Source organism: Panthera tigris, chromosome C1 (assembly GCF_018350195.1).
Source record: "Panthera tigris isolate Pti1 chromosome C1, P.tigris_Pti1_mat1.1, whole genome shotgun sequence".
Taxonomy (NCBI): domain Eukaryota; kingdom Metazoa; phylum Chordata; class Mammalia; order Carnivora; family Felidae; genus Panthera; species Panthera tigris.
In genome coordinates this window covers 217,781,563-217,799,882 of record NC_056667.1, presented here as the reverse complement: position 1 = coordinate 217,799,882, position 18,320 = coordinate 217,781,563, and the positions used below count along the sequence as shown (strand labels likewise).

The 18,320-nt window shown below is 59.5% G+C and overlaps 1 protein-coding gene across 9 annotated transcripts in view; it reads left to right on the top strand.

The window, feature by feature from the left end:
- HDAC4 (histone deacetylase 4) overlaps positions 1 to 18,320 on the top strand; it is a 252,977-nt gene that overhangs the window by 138,519 nt on the left and 96,138 nt on the right. For all 9 annotated transcript variants that reach the window (XR_006221049.1, XM_042995875.1, XM_042995874.1 and 6 more), the window contains exon 3: positions 494 to 738. Coding sequence is in view for 8 of the 9 variants with exons in the window: in XM_042995875.1 (XP_042851809.1) it covers positions 494 to 738 (245 nt within the window). In the remaining variant the exon portion in view is untranslated. The remainder of the gene's footprint in view (positions 1 to 493; positions 739 to 18,320) is intronic.

Genomic DNA, 18,320 nt, shown 5'->3' with positions numbered 1-18,320 from the left:
CGTCGCGGCCGTCGCGACCCCGTCAGCGGCGCACGCTCTTCTGCGCTTCGCGCACACAGGCCCTCGGTGGCTCCGCGAGGAGGAAGGACAAAAGCGCAGGCCCGCTGGCCTCTCCGCGCACTCGCGTTTAGCTCTCTTTACAGCCAGCTCCTTTCTCTTTCTCGGGGGACTTTCGGGGACGACGTCAGGGCGGCCGCTGGGTCCCCCCCCGGGGGCCTCTCCTTGCCGGGCGCGGGGCGGGGCGTGCGTCTGGCGGGCGCCTGTCGCGGCCTGACCTCCCAGTCGCTCTCGCCGTCTCTGCCCTTGACCGCCGGAACGCCCCAAAGGCCTCCCGAGCCCCGCATTTTGAGCCGGTCAGGCAAGGGGGGGGGGGGCGGGGCAGCGTGCTTCAGCCCAGGGGCGCCCCTGGGCATCGGGCAGGGGGCGGGGAGGGGCCCGGGGACGCCGTGCCGCGGCAGTGACCGGCGCCTCTGTGCTGTGCTCTCTCCCGCAGTGGATGTGGCCTCCGCGCTGCCTTTGCAGGTCGCGCCCCCGGCGGTGCCCATGGACCTCCGCCTGGACCACCAGTTCGCGCTGCCCGTGGCGGAGCCCACCCTCCGGGAGCAGCAGCTGCAGCAGGAGCTGCTGGCCCTCAAGCAGAAGCAGCAGCTCCAGAGGCAGATCCTCATTGCCGAGTTCCAGAGGCAGCACGAGCAGCTCTCCCGGCAGCACGAGGCCCAGCTGCACGAGCACATCAAGGTCAGTGGGGCGGCGGGGCGCGTGCGCACCTGCGGGGGCCTCCCCCGCGCCGGGTCCCTCGGGAGGGGGGCGGCGGGGCGCGTGCGCACCTGCGGGGGCCTCCCCCGCGCCGGGTCCCTCGGGAGGGGGGCGGCAGGGGGGCCCCCGCGCACCAGCCGGACGCCGCGATGACGCACGGGACGCGACGCGCCTCACTGTGCTGACCCCAACCTGCCGGAGGCCCGCCGGTCGGGCTAATTGTGGTGCGTGCAGCGCGTTGTGGGAGAGGCACCGAGGCACGGGGCAGGAGCGGGCTTAAGGGACGCGCTTGACATTTCATTTCGTCCCAAAAGATAACACGTCCCCAAGTAGAAAAATTACCAGGGAGAAGAAACGCCAGAATCTTGGTGGACGAGTGACCGCCTCTGGGTGGTGCGTTTATAAATCCTTTGCGTTGCCTTCTTGGGACTGGTCTTTTCTCAGTTGTCCCCATTGATCCTTTAGAATTGGAAAAATGCGGCACTATTTTCTTCTCATTTGAATTTAATAAGAAGAAACTAACAGATTTATTTCCTTACTTATTGACTGTAGTTAGTCTCTGTAAATATTCATCCTGAGCCCAGGGTTAAAATTAAATACACTGGAAAGAACCACGTGTTAGTAACCAGTAGCAAAGCTGTGCTACATCCTGGACAGATCACTTGTGACAGCTGTGACCATAATAGGCTCCACTGTATTTAGCACCACGGAGAGAAGCACCGTGCGGGAGATACAAACAGGGCAGATTAAAAGCGAGAGAGAATCTTACCTTTCCCGGTAGCCAGCCTGAAACGAAACAGAAACCCCCAGGTTGTATAATTCATCCGTTCTGTGTGGCAGAACACCCTAACCTCGGCGATTTAAAGCAACGAATGTGCCTTAGCTCATGGTTTCCGTGGTCAGGAATGAGGGGCAGCCCAGCGGGGGGTTGTGACTTGGGGTCCCTCATAAGGCCAGGGCCGTGAGACCCTCTTCTGGGCTCACTCACGTGGGTGTGGACGGGAGGCTCAGGCCTCGTCACCAGCAGAGCCTCCCACAGTGAGCACCCCGAGAGACCAGAACGCCAGGTCCGAGGTGCAAGCCCCAGCGTCTCCTGCGGCCGTCTGGGAAGTGACGCAGCCCCTGTCCTGCCTTATCCCACTGGTCGCGTGCAGCCCTGGTGCATCCTGGGAGGGGCCCAGACAAGGGGTGAGTAGCAGGAGGCAGGGATCCGGGAGTACCGTTGGGAGCCTGGCTACCGGAAGGGGAATGTGAGTGTGTCTTAAATAACCTCCCGTTTCCAAACTGTTCTTTCAACGTGTAATGTGTTAAAGGTTTTGTTTATACCACATCTCGGGACACCATCGTGGACGCTACGCACGGAGCACATCTCCTTGTGGACCGGCTGCATTTCCGGCGCTCCGGGGCCACGCGTGGTCCGTGGCTACTATGCGGGACAGCACAGCTGTGGGGAACTGAGAGCCCTCACCCTGTGCTACCGGATGCCCCCGAGACACCCTTTCCATGGAGACCCGCACGGCCCGTGGGCGACAGCGCTCAGCCCCAGGCTTGGCTTTGTCAGGCGCCAGCCGGCCCCTGGGCAGTGTGTGCCACGGGGGCCACGCGGAATCGTTGGCGGGTCTGTCTCCTCCTGCTTCCGGCCGGTAGTTTCTTCCGTCGCAGGGTCTCAGCCACCCCCCCCCACCCCGTACCCGTAGAATACAGTTCGAAGTATCCATTGAATGGCCGCTGTTGACGGGGTGGGGGAGACGTGACTGTACCGGGGCCCGTGGCCTCGCTCTCTGTGTACCCGTGCCGGCGGGACCACGGGGCGAGGCCGCCCAGCGGTGTCACGTGGCTCGGCGGGCCGCATCACAGATGCGTGAGCACCGCCGGAGGCGCGTCGCGAAGGCTGTGTCCTCAGGCCTCGTGGGGCCGGGCCGGGCCGCGAAGCTGCGTGGCAGGCCCGGGGTCTTGGGAGCTGTGACGCGGCTTCGCTTCTGGGAGTTTGGGTTTGCTGTCGCCGCGCCTGCCGCTCTCGCCCTGAGGCGGCCGGCCCCCCGGGGTCAGCGCCGGATCAGCCAAGGCCAGACGGTTCCCTGAGCTGTAGGAGTCCCGGCCCCGTCGTCTGGACTGTAGCATTCTAGGCGGCGTGGGGGTCCCGCGGAGTGGAGGGGTCGCTGCGCTCTGTGCCCTCGGCCACCCGCAGCCGTCGTGACGGCCGCTTCTGACAGGTGTCCTCGGGTGTGCGGTTCGGGGGCCCACGGAGCAGACGCCCCGCCCCTGGCCGACCCCACGCGTGCGCCTGCTGGTGGCCGCTGTTCTGCGTGGTGGGTGGGCGAGCGGCGGGGTCTGGGTGCGGCGACGTGTCCCTGGGGCCCAGGTCTGTGAGGGCGGCCTCGGGAAGCGGTCGCTGGCCAGCGGGAAGTCACGAGTTGCCGCTCTTCCCGGTGACCGCCTGCGGCCCGTAGGGTGGTCTTCCGCGGCGTGGCGGGAAATGAGAAGAGCCCCTTAGCGGGCCGTTTTGTCTTGTCCGTGAGGCTAGAGCCTCCCCTTTCTGGGAGTCCCAAAGGCAGACTCTTGGCTGTCCTGCGTCCGGCACGTGCCTCCAGCCCCGCCAAGCCCGGGTCCCCCCCGCTCTGTGGCGGCCTGGGCTCGGCCACCTGCGTTGTCACCCCGTCTTGGCATCTGGCGGGTCACTAGTCTGCCTTCCCCCGTCCTTCCAGGCGGGTCCCCTCGTACCCGGAGGCCAGCGGGCCCTGTCGCTGCCCCTCGCCTTTCGAGGCCAGAGTGCCGTGTGCCCCGGAAGGTCCTCTGTCCCCTGGTGATGCGGTTTGCGGCCCCGACCTGCCGTCCTGCAGGCCGTGCCCGGTGCCTGGCTGGGGAAGGAGCTCGGGAGCCACGTCCACCCTGCCCCCCCCCCGGGGCCCTGTGTGCACGTGACGGGGGTCTGCGCTGCCCGCGGACCCGCGGGGGTGGCCTTCTGTGCCCGCGACGCCGAGGAAGACCACGTGTCAGCTGAATTTGTAGCTGTGGCCGGAAGATGAGAAACCGAGAATAACAAGCGGCTGAGAAGAAACGAAGCCTGTGCGGGAGAGGGGTCGTTGCTAAGCAGGAGGAAGCAAGAGATGGGAACTCCGGGACCCGTTGGTGCTGTCACCTTGGGGCGGGGCGGGGCTGGGCTGCCCGCCTGCCTGGGGCCTCCGCCTCCGGGAGGGGGCAGGTCTGGCTTCCCCTCCGTGACCCCCTGTCCCCACCTGGGGCTCTAGGGCTTTGTGTCACTGCTTTGGAGGTGAAGGAGCCTCCCTCCCGAGTCCTCACATCGGCGCCCGCGAGCTCCAGAGCAGCTACCACAGAGCCTGCGCAGGACCCCCCCCACCCCCACCCCCGGTGTCGCAGAGCCTGTGCCAGGACCCCCCCACCCGCCCTGGTGTCAGAGAGCCTGTGCCGGGACCCCTCGTGCCACATAACCTATGCATTGACACGCCCCCTGGTTCCACAGAGTCTGTGCGGGGACCTCCCCCCCCCCAGTGCCACATAATCTGTTCCGACCACCCCCCCGCCGGTGCCACATAGTCTGTGCGGGGACCCCTGGCCATCAGGCTGCTCCACATGCCAGGTGTGCCCCTGAGAACTCCCCTCACCCACAGGGCCAGATGCTCTAAGAGGTGCCGGGAGCCCCACAGACATGGCTCTCACAGACACGACCCCTCATAGACGTGGCTCTCATAGATGTGGGACCCCCCCATAGATGTGGCCCCCACAAATGTCAGCTGTGGCTGTCACACATGTGCCTCCCCATAGATGTGGCCCCCACAGATGTGGCTCTCACAGACACGGCCTCCACAGACGTGGCAGTTCAGATGTGGTCTCCCCACAGATGGGGCCTTTATAGGCACGGCTCTCGTAAATGTCCCCCATACAGATGTGGCCCCTATAGATGTGGCTGTCACACACGTGGGCCCCCTCCATAGATGTGCCCCCCTACAGACGTAGCTCTCGCAAATAGACGTGGCCCCCACAAATGCGGTTCTTACAAATTTTCCACCCCACAGATGTGGCTCTCACAGACACGGCCTCCACAGACATGGCAGTTCAGATGTGGTCCCCTCATAGATGTGGCTCTCAGAAATGTGCCCCCCTCACAGATGGGGCTTTCACAAGTGTGAGCCCCCCCATAGATGTGACCCCCACAGACTTGGCTCTCACAGATGTCGTCCCCCCCCCATAGATGTGGCCCCCCACAGATGTGGCTTTCACAAACCTGCCCCCCCCCTCCCCCACGAACGTGGCTGTCACAAATGTGGCTCTGGGCCCGGTTCTCAAAAGCACAGGGAGAATCTCAAGTTTATATGTTCTCTGCATTTTAATCATGTGTTTTATTTTTTTATGTGAAATGGCGATCATAAAAGCTGTTTAACCTCTGTAATTGAATCATTCCATCAGTTGGCTTTTATTTGGATGATTTAAACTCTCTTCATGAGCCTTCATATTGTTGGTGACATTCGGCAGTGAAGTTTGTCAGACAGATTTCTTCAACACACAATCTAATTAGTGTCATTAAATCATCAGTGAATTTGAATAGGATTTTATAATTAAAAAGGGAATAACGTTTAAAATGTAACTTAAATTGCTAACTTTGGGTAAATGAGGTCTTTCATGAGGTTTCGGCCGTCAGCGTAGCACTTTGTACTTGATGCGATTTCTTGCCGGTTGTGGCTGATTCAGGTACCGTGTCCCGTGTCCCCTCCTTCTGTCCTGAACAGTGAGTTCTCTCCGGAAGAGGGTCCCAGGTGAGCGGCATAACTGAGGCAGAGGAGAGAGCGAGCTTCCGAGCTTCCGTGGGGCCAGTGTTTACGCCCGGAAGATTCTTTTTTTTTTTTTTTTTAATGTTCTTATTTATTTTTGAGAGGGAGAGAGACAGAGCATGAGCAGGGGAGGGGCAGAGAGAGAGGGAGACCGAATCCGAAGCAGGCTCCAGGCTCCGAGCTGTCGGCACAGAGCCCGACAAGGGGCTCGAACTCACGAACCGTGAGATCATGACCTGAGCCGAAGTCAGACGGTCAACCGACTGAGCCCCCCAGGCGCCCCGTTGGAAGATTCTTAACCATTTCGTCAACCGGGATCGCATATGTGATGAAAAGACCATTGTCTAGATCCGCCGCTTTGGGGGTTAGTTGCGTTATTTTAATTTGTAAAAATTTTGTCCGAGAAACACACGTTTCCGATGCCTCAAGTTGAAAAGTAGCATTGCGCTAACCAGTAGAGCTGGCCGGCCCCGCCTCCCGCTGGGATTCCCAGGCCTCGGGTTGGTTCTGGTCAGGTGTGCTCCCCATCTCTCCCCGGCCAGCTCTGTCCTTCCATTGAAGATCCCACGTGGTGAGGTCCCCCTTGCGGAAATGACGTGGCTCTCTTGCCCTCCGCCCCTCAGCACGTGCAGACGCTGCCACCGCGGGCGCCTCCAAGCACTCAGGCCACGCTCTGATTCGAGAATTATCCCGGGTCTCCGTTCTTGTGTCTGTGGCTGCATACACACCACACAGTGACCACGTGCCCGTGGGCTCAGCTCCTGGCTCTTCCGCCCTGCCCGTCGTTGGCCTCGTTTCCGTGACCCCGATTCAGATCCCGTCCTGCAGCGTGGACGCGTGTGAGTTCTCACTGTGGGCGACCGCTGGTGATCACACTCACGGAGCCCGACCCTGGTTTTAAGTGTTAACAAAGCCGGCACACGATTTCCACGTTTGAAGGTGTCTGCGGTCTGAATTGGGCACATCTTTAGCTCAGGACCGACGATGGAAATACTCATTCTATGCAGAAAGGACAACGGTTGCATCGTCTAAGCCGGCGCGAGGCCCTTCGTGCTCGAGGGGTGACGGCCGCCATTTCAGAGGGGCTGCAAAGACCGTGTCTTGTGGTGTCTTTGCTTTCGCCCCGTAGCAAACCACCCAAGTCTGGCGCTTGGCACAGCCTCTGTCCGGTTTGCAGAGCGGCGTTGGGGGGGGTGCTGCAGGTGTGGGCTTGCTCTCATGCTTCTGTGACCGGCTCTGGCCGGCTGGTGGCCGGCTGACCTGGAACGGCCTCACTCTGGCCTGGCGGTTGGCAGGACGTTAGCGGATCATTTGCTGGTCTCAGCGTTCCGAGCTCACAAGAAGACGGCGTGTTTTAAGCCTCTGTCGGAGTCCAAGATGCTGTTGCCTGCTGGCCAGGGCAAGTCTTGAGGCCAAAGTGAGGATTCACCTGGAAATCTACCCCAGGGAACGGATGTTGGGGGCATGCAACGAATAGGGGCCAGAAATGCCATGATCTTCTCCAGGAGACCCTGCCCCGTTCAGAGGGCACTGAACTCCCTGAGTCAGGAGCACCGAGAAGAGGAGAAGCGGACAGGGCTGTGGGCCTCCCTGTCTTGGCCGTGGTTCTGGATTCGGCGTGGGTCCCTTCACCGCCATCCATGGGCAGTGGTATTTTTATAAACGTATTTTTTCCCCATGTTTTGCACAGACGCTTTTTTGTATCGGGAGCCCGGCCTTCAGCCTCACTGATGGAAACGCTGTGAGCACGAATGGGGCGGGGTTGACACTGGTACCGGGGCCACCGTCTCGGTTCCCCAGTGGCGGTCACCGTCTGCTGTGGTGGGGACACGTCCCCGTCGACCCTTCTGTGTGGCCCACCGAGCGGACAACCCTCTGTGCCCCAGGAGCAGCCGCCGACTGGCCCCGGGGCCCAAGCGTCCCTGGGAGGAGAGGAAGGCCTGCGCCCCGGGGCCCCTGTGCCCGTGTGTGGGAGAGAAGCGGGGGCCTGTGTTCGCGTGCGGACGCCGCCGTTTTCACAGGGAATGTTTCCACGTAAAAAGTCTCTCTGATCGTGTAAGTCGCTGATGTTAATTATTGATTGACTGGAGATTACAAAGAGGAAAATGTTACTCCAGTGCTGCGAGCTGGGAAAGCTGTCCCATCTGAAGCGTGTCCCTGTCATCTTCTGTAAGTTGTGTGCGTGTCTGTAGTTTCACGGGATTGGGATCACGCTCTGGCACGCGTTTTCTATTTACTGTGCTGTCACCATTCTCTTTATCGTTGCACCTACTCGAGAAACATGATTGTAATGGTTTATTGTGGTATTACAATGAGCCATAATGAATTGAAATACCCCAAAACAGTTGAAGACTTGGACGCGGAGGTCATTTCCAGTTTCTCCTGTTTTCGCATCCTTGCGCATGCCTCCTGCCTCCGTCTAGACAGAGCAGAAATGCTATTGCCGACCCGAGGTAAGTACCTGTCTGTACTTCTCGTCACCTATTGCCGAGTTCTTCCTCCCAAACCTGTTCCAGTCCTGAGTGAATGTGGGTCCGTCTGTCTGTCTGGGTCTTTCGCACCCACACCCACATGATTTTTCGATCGGCAAAATGTTAAAGCAGCGCGAACCAGGACAGGGAGCATTTACTGGCCCGTCCTGGAGGGTGGTGCCTGTGCTGGGTGCTTGCTGGCGCCCTCACTCCTGCCCGGCCTCTCTCCCACCCACGGGGAGGCCGGGCCACGCGGTGACTCTGCCCTCCGGCAGGGGGGTGGGGGGGGGGAGGGCACGACGGACCCCCGGCAGCGTGATGCACTGGGCTGTACTTGTTCACGGTACGTTTCAGTTCTGTCTCACATCCTGTCTGCTTCCTCGATGGGGGGTAACCGTATTGCTGTATGTTTATTAACTCGTTTCATTGATCCCTACCAATTGTCCTTTTCTTTGCTGTTTTCGTATTGCCGTGCTCTCTCTTTTTGGTGTATGGTACCCTTCGTAAATTAAGGGCGTTGTTTCAGTGTCCCTCATCTGTTGTCATTTGGCTGTCCTTCTTCGTGAACCAGGCGTTTCTCTGAACCCTTGAACTGGCGCCTCTCCCCTATGACAAGCGCGTGTTTGTTTGGCAGACGCCTCCGGCCTCCCCCCGCCCCGTGCCGACCCGACACAGCTCTCACCGGGAGCCTTGCGTGGCGCCGTCCGCCACCCTCCTGGTCCACACGTTTGTGCTGCACGTGGCTTCGGCGCCTTTTCTCACGGGGTCTCCCCTGGAGCCCTGCTTTGAAGGTGCAGCGGGCCAGTGAATTAGCAGGACGTCTTGTAGTAACTGCCCAGCGTTGAATTCCTAACCCAGAAGTGCACGTCACCCTCTGACGATGTGAGGCTTCTTCTGTCCTGGCGGAAAGCCTTGTTTTGTTTTTCTCACGCAAGGCTTACAGGTTCTCTATTTATCGGGGGTATTTTATAGATTGTGTTATCAGAACGGAGTGTGTTGCTTCCCTTTATTTACTGCCTGGCTACTTACCGTCAGTGCGTAGAAAAGCTCCGGATTTCCCGAAGTGCGTTCAATTTTCTCGTTAGTCCTGGCAAATGTGTAATGGGTTATCTCATGTGCTCCCGGTAGACGATAACGTCGTCCGCAAATAATACTTGTCTTTTCCTTTTTCTCTTGAGCTGCGTTGACTAAAACTTCCGTGACCACGTAGCGACCTGACCCACTCCATGGCAGCACACGGTGGGGGTCCTGGGCTCGTGGCTTGCGGGAGCAGCAGGGAAGGCGGGACCCTCCTCCTCCATGCCGCGGTCTCCTTCAGGATTGCTCTGGGGCTCCGTCTCCGGGCCCTGTCACCACTTGCCCTGTGCTGTTGAGTCAGGCACCCCCACTGGCTGGCTCCGTGAGCAGGTGGCGGGCGCTCTAAGGGCAGAGGTCTTCCCTGGATCCTGTGTGGAGAGACCCTGGCCTTTTTCTGTTGTTGGATCAAATCGTCTTTTGAGCTATTTTATAGTTTCCTAATGAGGATCTTGGTCATCTCCATTACAGAGGGGCTTTTCCTCCGCCTCCGCCAGTCCAGGGTGTCAGGCAGGATGGAGCGTGCGATCCAGAACCGAGGCTCTGCCTGGGGTCACCCAGCCTTCCTGTGCTGCGTCTGCGGTAACCGCCCTGCTTCTGCTGAGCGGCCGCGAGCACGTCTGAGGGCGGGGCAGGCAGCGGCCACGCGCTCACCTGGCAGAGCCAGCGGGGAGAGGGACACTTCCCCGTGGCGAGTGTCTGTTCGCGTTTTTCCTTGTCTTTATTTTTTTTTAAACTTTTTTAACGTTTATTAATTTTGAGAGACAGAGAGACACAAAGCATGAGCGGGGGAGGGGCCGAGAGAGGGAGACACAGAATCCGAAGCAGGCTCCAGGCTCCGAGCTGGCGGCACAGACCCGACGCGGGGCTTGAACTCCTGAGCCGTGACATAATGACCTGAGCCGAAGTCGGGCGCTTAACCGACTGAGCCACTGAGGCGCCCGCTTTTTTCCTTTGCTTTAATAGAAAATACTTAGTTTCTTCCTCATTCATTTTTTCATGGTGGTAAAATTCACATATCCTAGGTTATCATTGGCCATTTTAAAGTGTATAATTTATACATTTAATACCGTACAACCATGGCCACGATCTAGTTCCGAAATATTTTTGTCGCCCCAAAAAGAAGCCCTGAAGCAGGCACTCCCCGTCTCCCCTGGCCACAGCCCCGGCAGACCGATCGGCTTTCTGTCCGTCAGAGTTCGCCCGCTCGGGATATGCCGCGTACGGGTCGTCACGCGCTACGTGGCCCCTTCACTCAGCGTAAGGCTCTCCGGTCTCATCCACGGTGCAGCTGTGTTAGAGCTTCCTTCCTTTTTCAGGCTGCGTGATATTCCCTTGTGTTTGTCTGTTCATCAGCTGATCTACGCTTGGGCTGTTTCCGCCTCTCCAGTGGCCTTGCGTGGCGTTGCTGTTTGAGCATCTGCGCTCACCTCTCTGGGGTGGGTACCTGGGGTCGGGCTTGCCGAGTCGCGTGTAGCCCTCCGTTGAACTCTTAGAGGAACCACTAAACCCGACTCACTTCTGTATTTCGGGAAGATGCACGAGAGCGCAAAATTTACAGTTTTACCTGCGTTTGGGTTGCCGCTCAGTGGCCTTAAGCCCAATCGCGTGGTCGTGCGACCGTGAGCACCACCCGTTCCCAGGACGTTCTCATCTCCCCACACAGAAACGCTGTCCCCATGAAACACCGGCTCCCCGTGCCCTCCCCTAGCCCGGGGGCCACCCTTCTGCTCCGTGAACCGGACTCTCCTGGTACCTCCTGTGATGACGTCATGCAGTGTTTGTCCGGAGCCGCTATTGTCCGCGTGGGTTTAACGGTGGAGTTCTCAAGGGCCCAGGCGCTCAGAGTTGTGCGCTGCTGGCAAAGTAGCTAAAACAGGCAGGGCGGTCCGGCAGGCGAGGTCGCTGCCACGTGGCTGTGTCCAGACCCCTGCCTCCGCACCCCTGATGTGCTCACACCTGGGCACGAGTGCGGACCACCACTGCCACTGTCTCTTCCCGTGGCCAGCCCCACACTGGCTCTGGGGGTCCCCCAAACTCAGACCGTGGTGTCTTCTTTACGTTGCTGACTTAACACGTGTGCACAAAGGTACTCGAGCGGATAAAAGTCAAGCCCACCGTGTGCTTGTAAGAATGTTCTGTACCGCATGCCGGATAATACTGTTAGGGTGGGAAAAGAAGATGAACTCTGTTCAGTTTGCTAACGTTTGCAAGTGTTCCGGAGACTGAGCCACGGTCCGTCCTTGGGCTTTTCTAAGAGTACGCACCTTTGGGGACTGGTCTTGGTAGGTAAACCGAGAGTTAAATTTGAACCCAGAAGTTGCTGACTTCCGGTTTAACCACCGGTCATTCTGTTGTGTTTCCGACAAGAAAGACAGACCGAACTGGGGCAGCAAACTGGACCAGACCGCGAACAGACTGCCACTGCGGGGGATCCCCACATCCCCGAGGAGTGCCTGGTTAACGGACTGAAGGAGGTGTTGGCTGGGGACCGCTCTATCCAGGCTGGGGTCATTCTTCTCCTTTCCAAGTGATGTCAGTTCAGGGGAACCCAGGGCCAGCTTGTGGCAGCTGCTAGTGGCACTCCATGCTTCTGGAAGCTTCCCTCTTGCATTGTGGCCTTAATGCCTCTGGGAAGGGTATGAAGAGGGAGCATGTCAACCTGTGTGTTCAGAGGGTCTAGTGAGTATCGGCAGGGGCAGGTGTAGGGAGGACCCCAGTGTAGGATTGCCCCCCCAGCACATACCTGGAGTACGCTGGTCCCCAGTACATACCTACATTATGAAAACTTTCGTGAGCCAAAGTGGCATAACGCAAAGAAGCAATCACCACTGATTTATACGAAAACCTTTTTGAGTGCGTCCACATCGAGAAAATCGCCTCTTAGGCTTTTCTGATACTTAGGACACGTGTTGCTAGCGGATGCACAAAATCAATCGAGACCCAGCCCTGATGCTCGCAGACACGGTTCAGAGCTCTGGCGGCGGGGCGGGGAGACGGAGGGCGGTTCCCGGGCAGGGCTCAGTGGAGCCCCTCCTGCCGCCCCGGTGTGTGTGCTGCCCCTGGACCGGCTCGCAGCAGAACCAATGCTTTTCACGTATCTGCTCCCTTCTCCTTGTTTCAAGAAAGTGAAAATCTTCTTCACATTTCTTTGAAAACAGGCCCTAACGGAGGTCTTTCGCAGAAGCCGAGTGACATAGCACAAACTTTTCAGAAGGAGGGGATACCTGTGCTCCCTGCAAAGGTGCAGAGGCCTCTCGCTTCCTGGCCTCAAAGGGTATTTCTAGTCTAGCAGGCAGAAAATAAAAATTATCCCCACGCATGCGCTTTTTTCCTAGCAAGGCTGAACTCTGTGTGTGTGTGTGTGTGTGTGTGTGTGTGTGTGTGTGTGAACTGTGTGTGTGTGTGTGTGTGTGTGTGCGCGCACGCGTGGAGATGTAAAATCTGTCGGTGTGATCTGTGCTGTTTGCACGGGTGGGAGAGAGTTCTAGAGCCATTCAGCTGACAGTGTGAGTCCTCGCCTTGCAGGCAGAGGGATGAGATGGAAAGGAAGCCTGGCTTTCTGGCCCTCCCAGCCCAGCCCTGATGTTTACTCTCATTATTACCTGTCCCGGTGGCTGCCCCAGGCCGGGGCTTCCAGGTCACCTGAGGCAGCCGTTAATGAGCCACTAGGACACTCCGGGTTGTTGTAGGCCGGTTCCTAGGAAAGCTCACCCTGCCTTCTGGCCAAAGTCCTGCGTCATCCCCGCACCTGTCTGCACCTGGGTAGCGTGTTTACGGAAGGAACCGCTTGTGAGGCGGCCGCTCTGGCTTCTAGGCGGTCATTACGGGCAAACGGACGGCCTTGCCTGACCTGCTGCTCCGAGGGCTCCTGGCGACGCCCCTGCTTTTCCTTTGCTGCCGGGCGTTTGTGGCACGTGAGACCATCGCGCTTTACACAGCAGCCCCCGTGATCGTGCCTTCTAGAGTGTAGCTACCTGGGTTTGTAGAAGGGCGGAACCTGCTGTGCACTCCCGGAGGCAGCTGTAGGAGTTTCTGTCCTACAGAGAAAAGAGGCTCCCGCGCTGTGCGCAAGAGGCTTGTGTGCACCCTCCCCCCTCCCCTGTCCGGGCTCTCGCTCCTCAACGTGATCTGGTCCGCGACTCCCCCAGGCTCGCTCTCCTGCCCAGGATGGTGGGCCTGCAGCAGCCAGGGGGCCGGGGGGCAGACACAGTCTGACCTCTACACAGCCCAGAGCCCTCACGGGAAGTGTCTCGGGCAGAAGCCCTGGACAGGAAGGAGCCAGGGTCGCCTCCGGTGGGGTAGGCGTAGGCCTCACCATGAGGCAGCTTCTGAGGTCAAGCCTTGACGAAGAGCCCAGAGTTCCAGCAGCAGAGACGTGATGGGCGAGGGCGGAAGGGGTGCGGGCCACCGGGCTCGACCGGCCCTGCCCTCACCGCCCCTGCTCCCCTCGGCCTCGGTGCGCAGCCTCTGGGGGGCCCGCTGTGCCCCAGCGCTGGGTGTCTGAGGCAGACCCTCCTCGTGGTACTGGAGGGCGGTGGTACCCTCGTGGGTGCTTTTGGCCACTGCTGGTTGTGCCACGAGGCAAGAGGGAAGAATGGTTTTGAACTTACGGAACGCGCCCTTCTGATTTGAACCGGGAAACCCAGTGAGCTAAAGCTGGAAATGGCCCCATTTTGTGAGGACGCCGTGGGGAACGACACTTTGGCCCCAGATGCTCACTCAGACCCACGGCCGAACAGGATGTGTTCCTGGAGGTCAGCCCCCAGACCCCGAGGTGGGAGGGGACACGCTCTTTCTCTTGCTCTCGGTCACACGTTCGTTCTGCGGGTGAGGGTCACCGGGCCGGCCCTGTGCTCGCCCCAGGGGATGCGCGGGATGATGCCTGAGAAGCCCCCGAAGCATCTCGAAGAGTCGACACAACACGCCCCGGGCCCGGCCCTGCTTCCACGTGGAAACGGCCTTGCGGTCTGGCATTTCATACCGGGCCCAGTTCTGGTTCTAGACGGAAATGGGCCTGGGCCTTGCAGCCTGGCTTTTCATACTGGGCCCTTCTGTGGCACTGAGCACACCAGGCTTTTACAGTGTTGAAGAAGCATTTAAGGTCTGTGTTTTATGTTCAGTTTAGCCTGTTCTAAGTTATACTGGGAAGTAGGTGGCAAAGCAGTTACTCGTGTCCGTCTGTCTGTCCTCCTGTTAAGTGCTGGCAGGTACCAGGCCGTGGGGAGGGGCAGGCTTCCTGCGGGGGGCGCTGGGGAGAGGCGCCCGCAGGCCTGCACCCTCCCTGTCCCCTTACTTTTGAAAGCATCTGTCCCTGAGGAAGGTCCAAGGGACTCGCTCAGGGCAAAGAGCAGGCCCAGGCCAGCCTCGTGTGCTCGGTGTGGACGTGCCCACCTGAGTCCCGGCCCCGGGCACCAGCCGTCCGTGCGTGGAACCTGGTCCCTCTTCCTTCCTCCCTCTCCTGCTGGCCCGGTTGTCCTGTGTTTGGGGCACATCACCAGCCTGGGCCACCGGCAAAGGAGGAAAGAAACAGAAGGGGAGGCAACTGTCACCTGTTTTCGGGGTCGTGCTGAGCGCCATGAAAAGAGCCCCGGGAGCAGACGCGGGGCTGAGGCTGGCTGGTGGGTCCCCGCATGTCCCCCCTACCTTCGCCGCGGGCCTGGCATACTGATGGGGGCCGCCTTGCACAAAGCACGTTGGACCCTTAGTGGCTAATAAAAGTCCAATTTAAGAATATTTCTGTTGAGGCCAGTTAGCCTCAGGGAGATGCGAGAATGCTCCTGGTTGGTTGGCTGGTTGGTTGGTTTTTGTTTGAAGCCAGGATTTCGCCGTGTGATTGGCCTGAAGGACTCCCGGGACATCCAGTCCGTATCTTCTGAGAGGGAGGGTTGGGGCAGTTTCCTTACTGTTTTAACTTTGACATTTGCTGCCTGAGTCTACAGTACGTTTAAAATCAGGAGGCTAGGGGCGCCTGGGGGGCTCAGTCGGTTGAGCATCCGACTTCAGCTCAGGTCCTAATCTGACAGCTCGAGAGTTCGAGCCCCGCGTCGGGCTCTGTGCTGACAGCTCAGAGCCTGGAGCCTGCTTCTGCTTCTGTGTGTCCCTCTCTCTCTGCCCCTAACCCACTCGCATTCTGTCTCTGTCTCTCTCAAAAATAAACAAACATTAAAAAATTTTTTTTAATCAGGAGGCTATCCTTGACCTCAAAAAGAAGCCCACTGTTCGTTCTGGGGGTCCTGGTATGTGGGGGGGTCCTGGGTGAGCTGTGGTCCTGGAGACTGTGGCCCACGCTGGTGCACGAGTGGCCCTTGGGTCTCGCCTATGTGTGGAAAGCCCGGACCTGCCCCACCTTCTCTGGGAAGCACCTGTGGCACAGGGCACTTCAGGCCCCAGGGAACTTGGCTGCTTAGACGGCGCGGCCTCGGCATTAAGTATTTTGCAGAACCCCGGGGCCCGAGAGATTGGGGTTTGACCCGCACTGTGAGCAGTCCCCGTGTTAATGACAAGAGGGGGTATGATGTGGTTCCATCCAGCCTGGCTGCTGCAGCGCGTGACCTGGCCTGGAGATAGGCGCTCTGACCGTATTGGGAGCTCGCTCGCTGGGCCCCGGGGAGCGCTCGCCCCTCAGCAGGGATGGTGCTTGAGTGCCTGGCCCACTTCTGTCCTTCAGCCTGGCGCCTGGGTTTGCACTTCAACGTTGGTAATTAAACTCCAAAATCAGAGTCGAAGAAAACTGAACCCTAGAGATCTAGTATCTTACCCCACACTCGGCGTTGGCTCACACATAAATTCGGTGTTAAACTCTGATTGGAGTAATGGTATCTGTTATTATCGGGGTGTTTCCCTTAGAAAAATTAGGTAGTAGATATCTTTAAATTGCTCAGAAGAGTTTCAATCTACAAAAAACGCAAAAAACAAGCAAAAAAACCCCACCTTCTCCACCAGTGGCAAATACGCGTGTGGATTTTACGTGGCATAAAACTCGGCATTTTTCCAAGTCCTATTTTTCATGGCCATAAGCCGCCTTCCTGCTGCACCGCTGTTCTTCCCCAGGGAGGGACGGCTCGCAGCCTCCCGTCAGGGCCTGACCGCGGGCAGGCGCAGAGTGGCCGCACGGCTCGGGGAGCCCCGTCTGCGCAGAGCGGGGAGCCAGCTCGGGAAAGTGAAGCGGGTGTTCCGCACCTTGTCCACCGTCCTCACTTTCCAGAAGCCGGGATCACAGAGGGTCACTCCGTCCGGGACTCCGGAGGCAAGCCTGAACCGTGTGGTGACGCTGGGGGGTGGGTGGGGAGTGTCCCAGCCTGGTTCGTTCTCGGCGCCTTTTTTGGAGGGGCCTTGGCACGCGGGTCACCGCCTTCCGCCTGACCCGGGACGCGGAATGAACACCTGTAGACGGACGCAAGCGGGACTGAGACCCTGTAGTGTGGCCGGGGGGGGGGGGCATTCGTAGGGAACCCAGTGCGTGTCTGTTAATGGCTCCTCCTGAAAACCCCAGGGCAGTGTTGCTTCCTGGGAGTTTGGTCTCCCTGTGAATTTTAATCACCACTGTGTGCGGCTGTTTCCGTGTTTTTGTAACGACAGTTGAAAGATCTCGCTCTCCTTCTGGGTTCTGGCTGCAAAGTAAATATTTTGAGACTATATTAAGTGACTTTCTGCTCCTTCCTCCTTTACGCATCAAATGAACACAGAGCAGTTGAAAGGGAGCCCAGGGCTGTACGAGGGCCGCTTGAGGGCGGGGGTGATACCCGGACAGGGGGCCCCTCGATTCTAAGACCCGTCGTTCACCAGACCACCGTGCTGGTTTCCCGGCCTGAGCGGCACCAGGACGTCCCCCGGGCTGCGGGCTGCTTACTTGCGGACACACGGGAGCCGCACGGCTGCAGCCCGGGGAGGGCGTTCACCTGTGCCCGCAGCCGTGCGGCCCTTGCGCAGGTTCTCGAATCCGCATCCGAATCCGAACGGGTCAGCAGGCGCTACACCAGCGGAAAGACCTTCCTGGGGCGTGTGGAGGAGCGTGGAGGGGGGCGGGGGATCGGGTCCGAGGCCGGACGTCTGTGCTCCGCACTGTCCCCTGACCGCCCGGCTGGTGGCCCCCCCCCCAGAAGTCCTCTGGCAGCAAGGGCTGGGAAGGTGCTTATTTCTGATAGTTTCGCTGTCTCCACGGAAGATGGTTGGATTGTAACTTTTTCCACAGGGAGGCTCTGCAAAGTGCCCGTCAGTGTCCGTGGGCCCCACCGGTGGGCACCGAGCGGGGCCCCCTCCTCGTGGCCCCTTCCGCGTGGCCCTCCCCTCACAGCTGCCGCGTCAGTTCCCTTCCGCCTCACACCGGGCCTGCGTGAGTCCCAGGAGCAGCAGGGAGGTGCGCGCCCTGTGGGGTCTGGACACCCCGCCCCTCCTCCGCCCTCCTGGTTCGAGGCCCAGCCACACCTCACACCTCCCTCTGCTGGTCCACCCCGGTGCCCCTGGCTGCAAAGGGGTCCCCTTCCCCACTGTGGAAGGTAGGGGCTGGCCACTGTGGACCGGGGCTGTGGGTCCCCTGCAGTGAGAAACGCCACCTGATCGCTGGAGGCTCTGTGTGTGTGTGTGTGTGACCCTCTGGCGAGCCGCGCCCTGGCTCAGTCCCGTGGGGCTCTGCCATCAGGCCGCCTCCCCGGGCAGAGCCGCCGTGGGGTGTGTCTCATGGAGGCTGGCACGGGGCCGGCCGTGTGGGAAGGTGTGGCCCGGCACCTTGCCCCTTGGGCCGCGCACATGGGCCTGGCATCCTGCACCTGCTTCTGCACGCGCGTTCCCCACATACCCGCCGGTGGTTGGTTTCTGTCCTCGTGAACTGTTGCCAGCTGCTTCCGAAGCTCTGCGGAACGTCCTCGTCATTGGCCGGCACGGCACTCCCCCTCCTGGGCTGCAGGCTTTATTCAGAGAGGGAGTGTGGACTTTCATGTTACGAATGTCTGTAACTGCCGTTCTTTTTCTTTAACATTTTTGCTGTAACGTGATTTGCACCTCGGAAGAGTCACAGACGAGACGGGTGACATCTCGCGTCTTTGTAGAGAAGGGCTCTAAGCAACCTGAAATCCTGTTTTCTTAATTTCTTAATTTACGTGCTCTAGTTGGTGACAGAAACCGGGTGATTTCCCTACTCTGGCGACAGCATGGTGGGAACGGGGCCCGGGAAGCCAGTCGAGGGTCCTAGTGGTGGCACTGCTCCCCGTTCCCTGCGGCCTCTGTGGGAAAG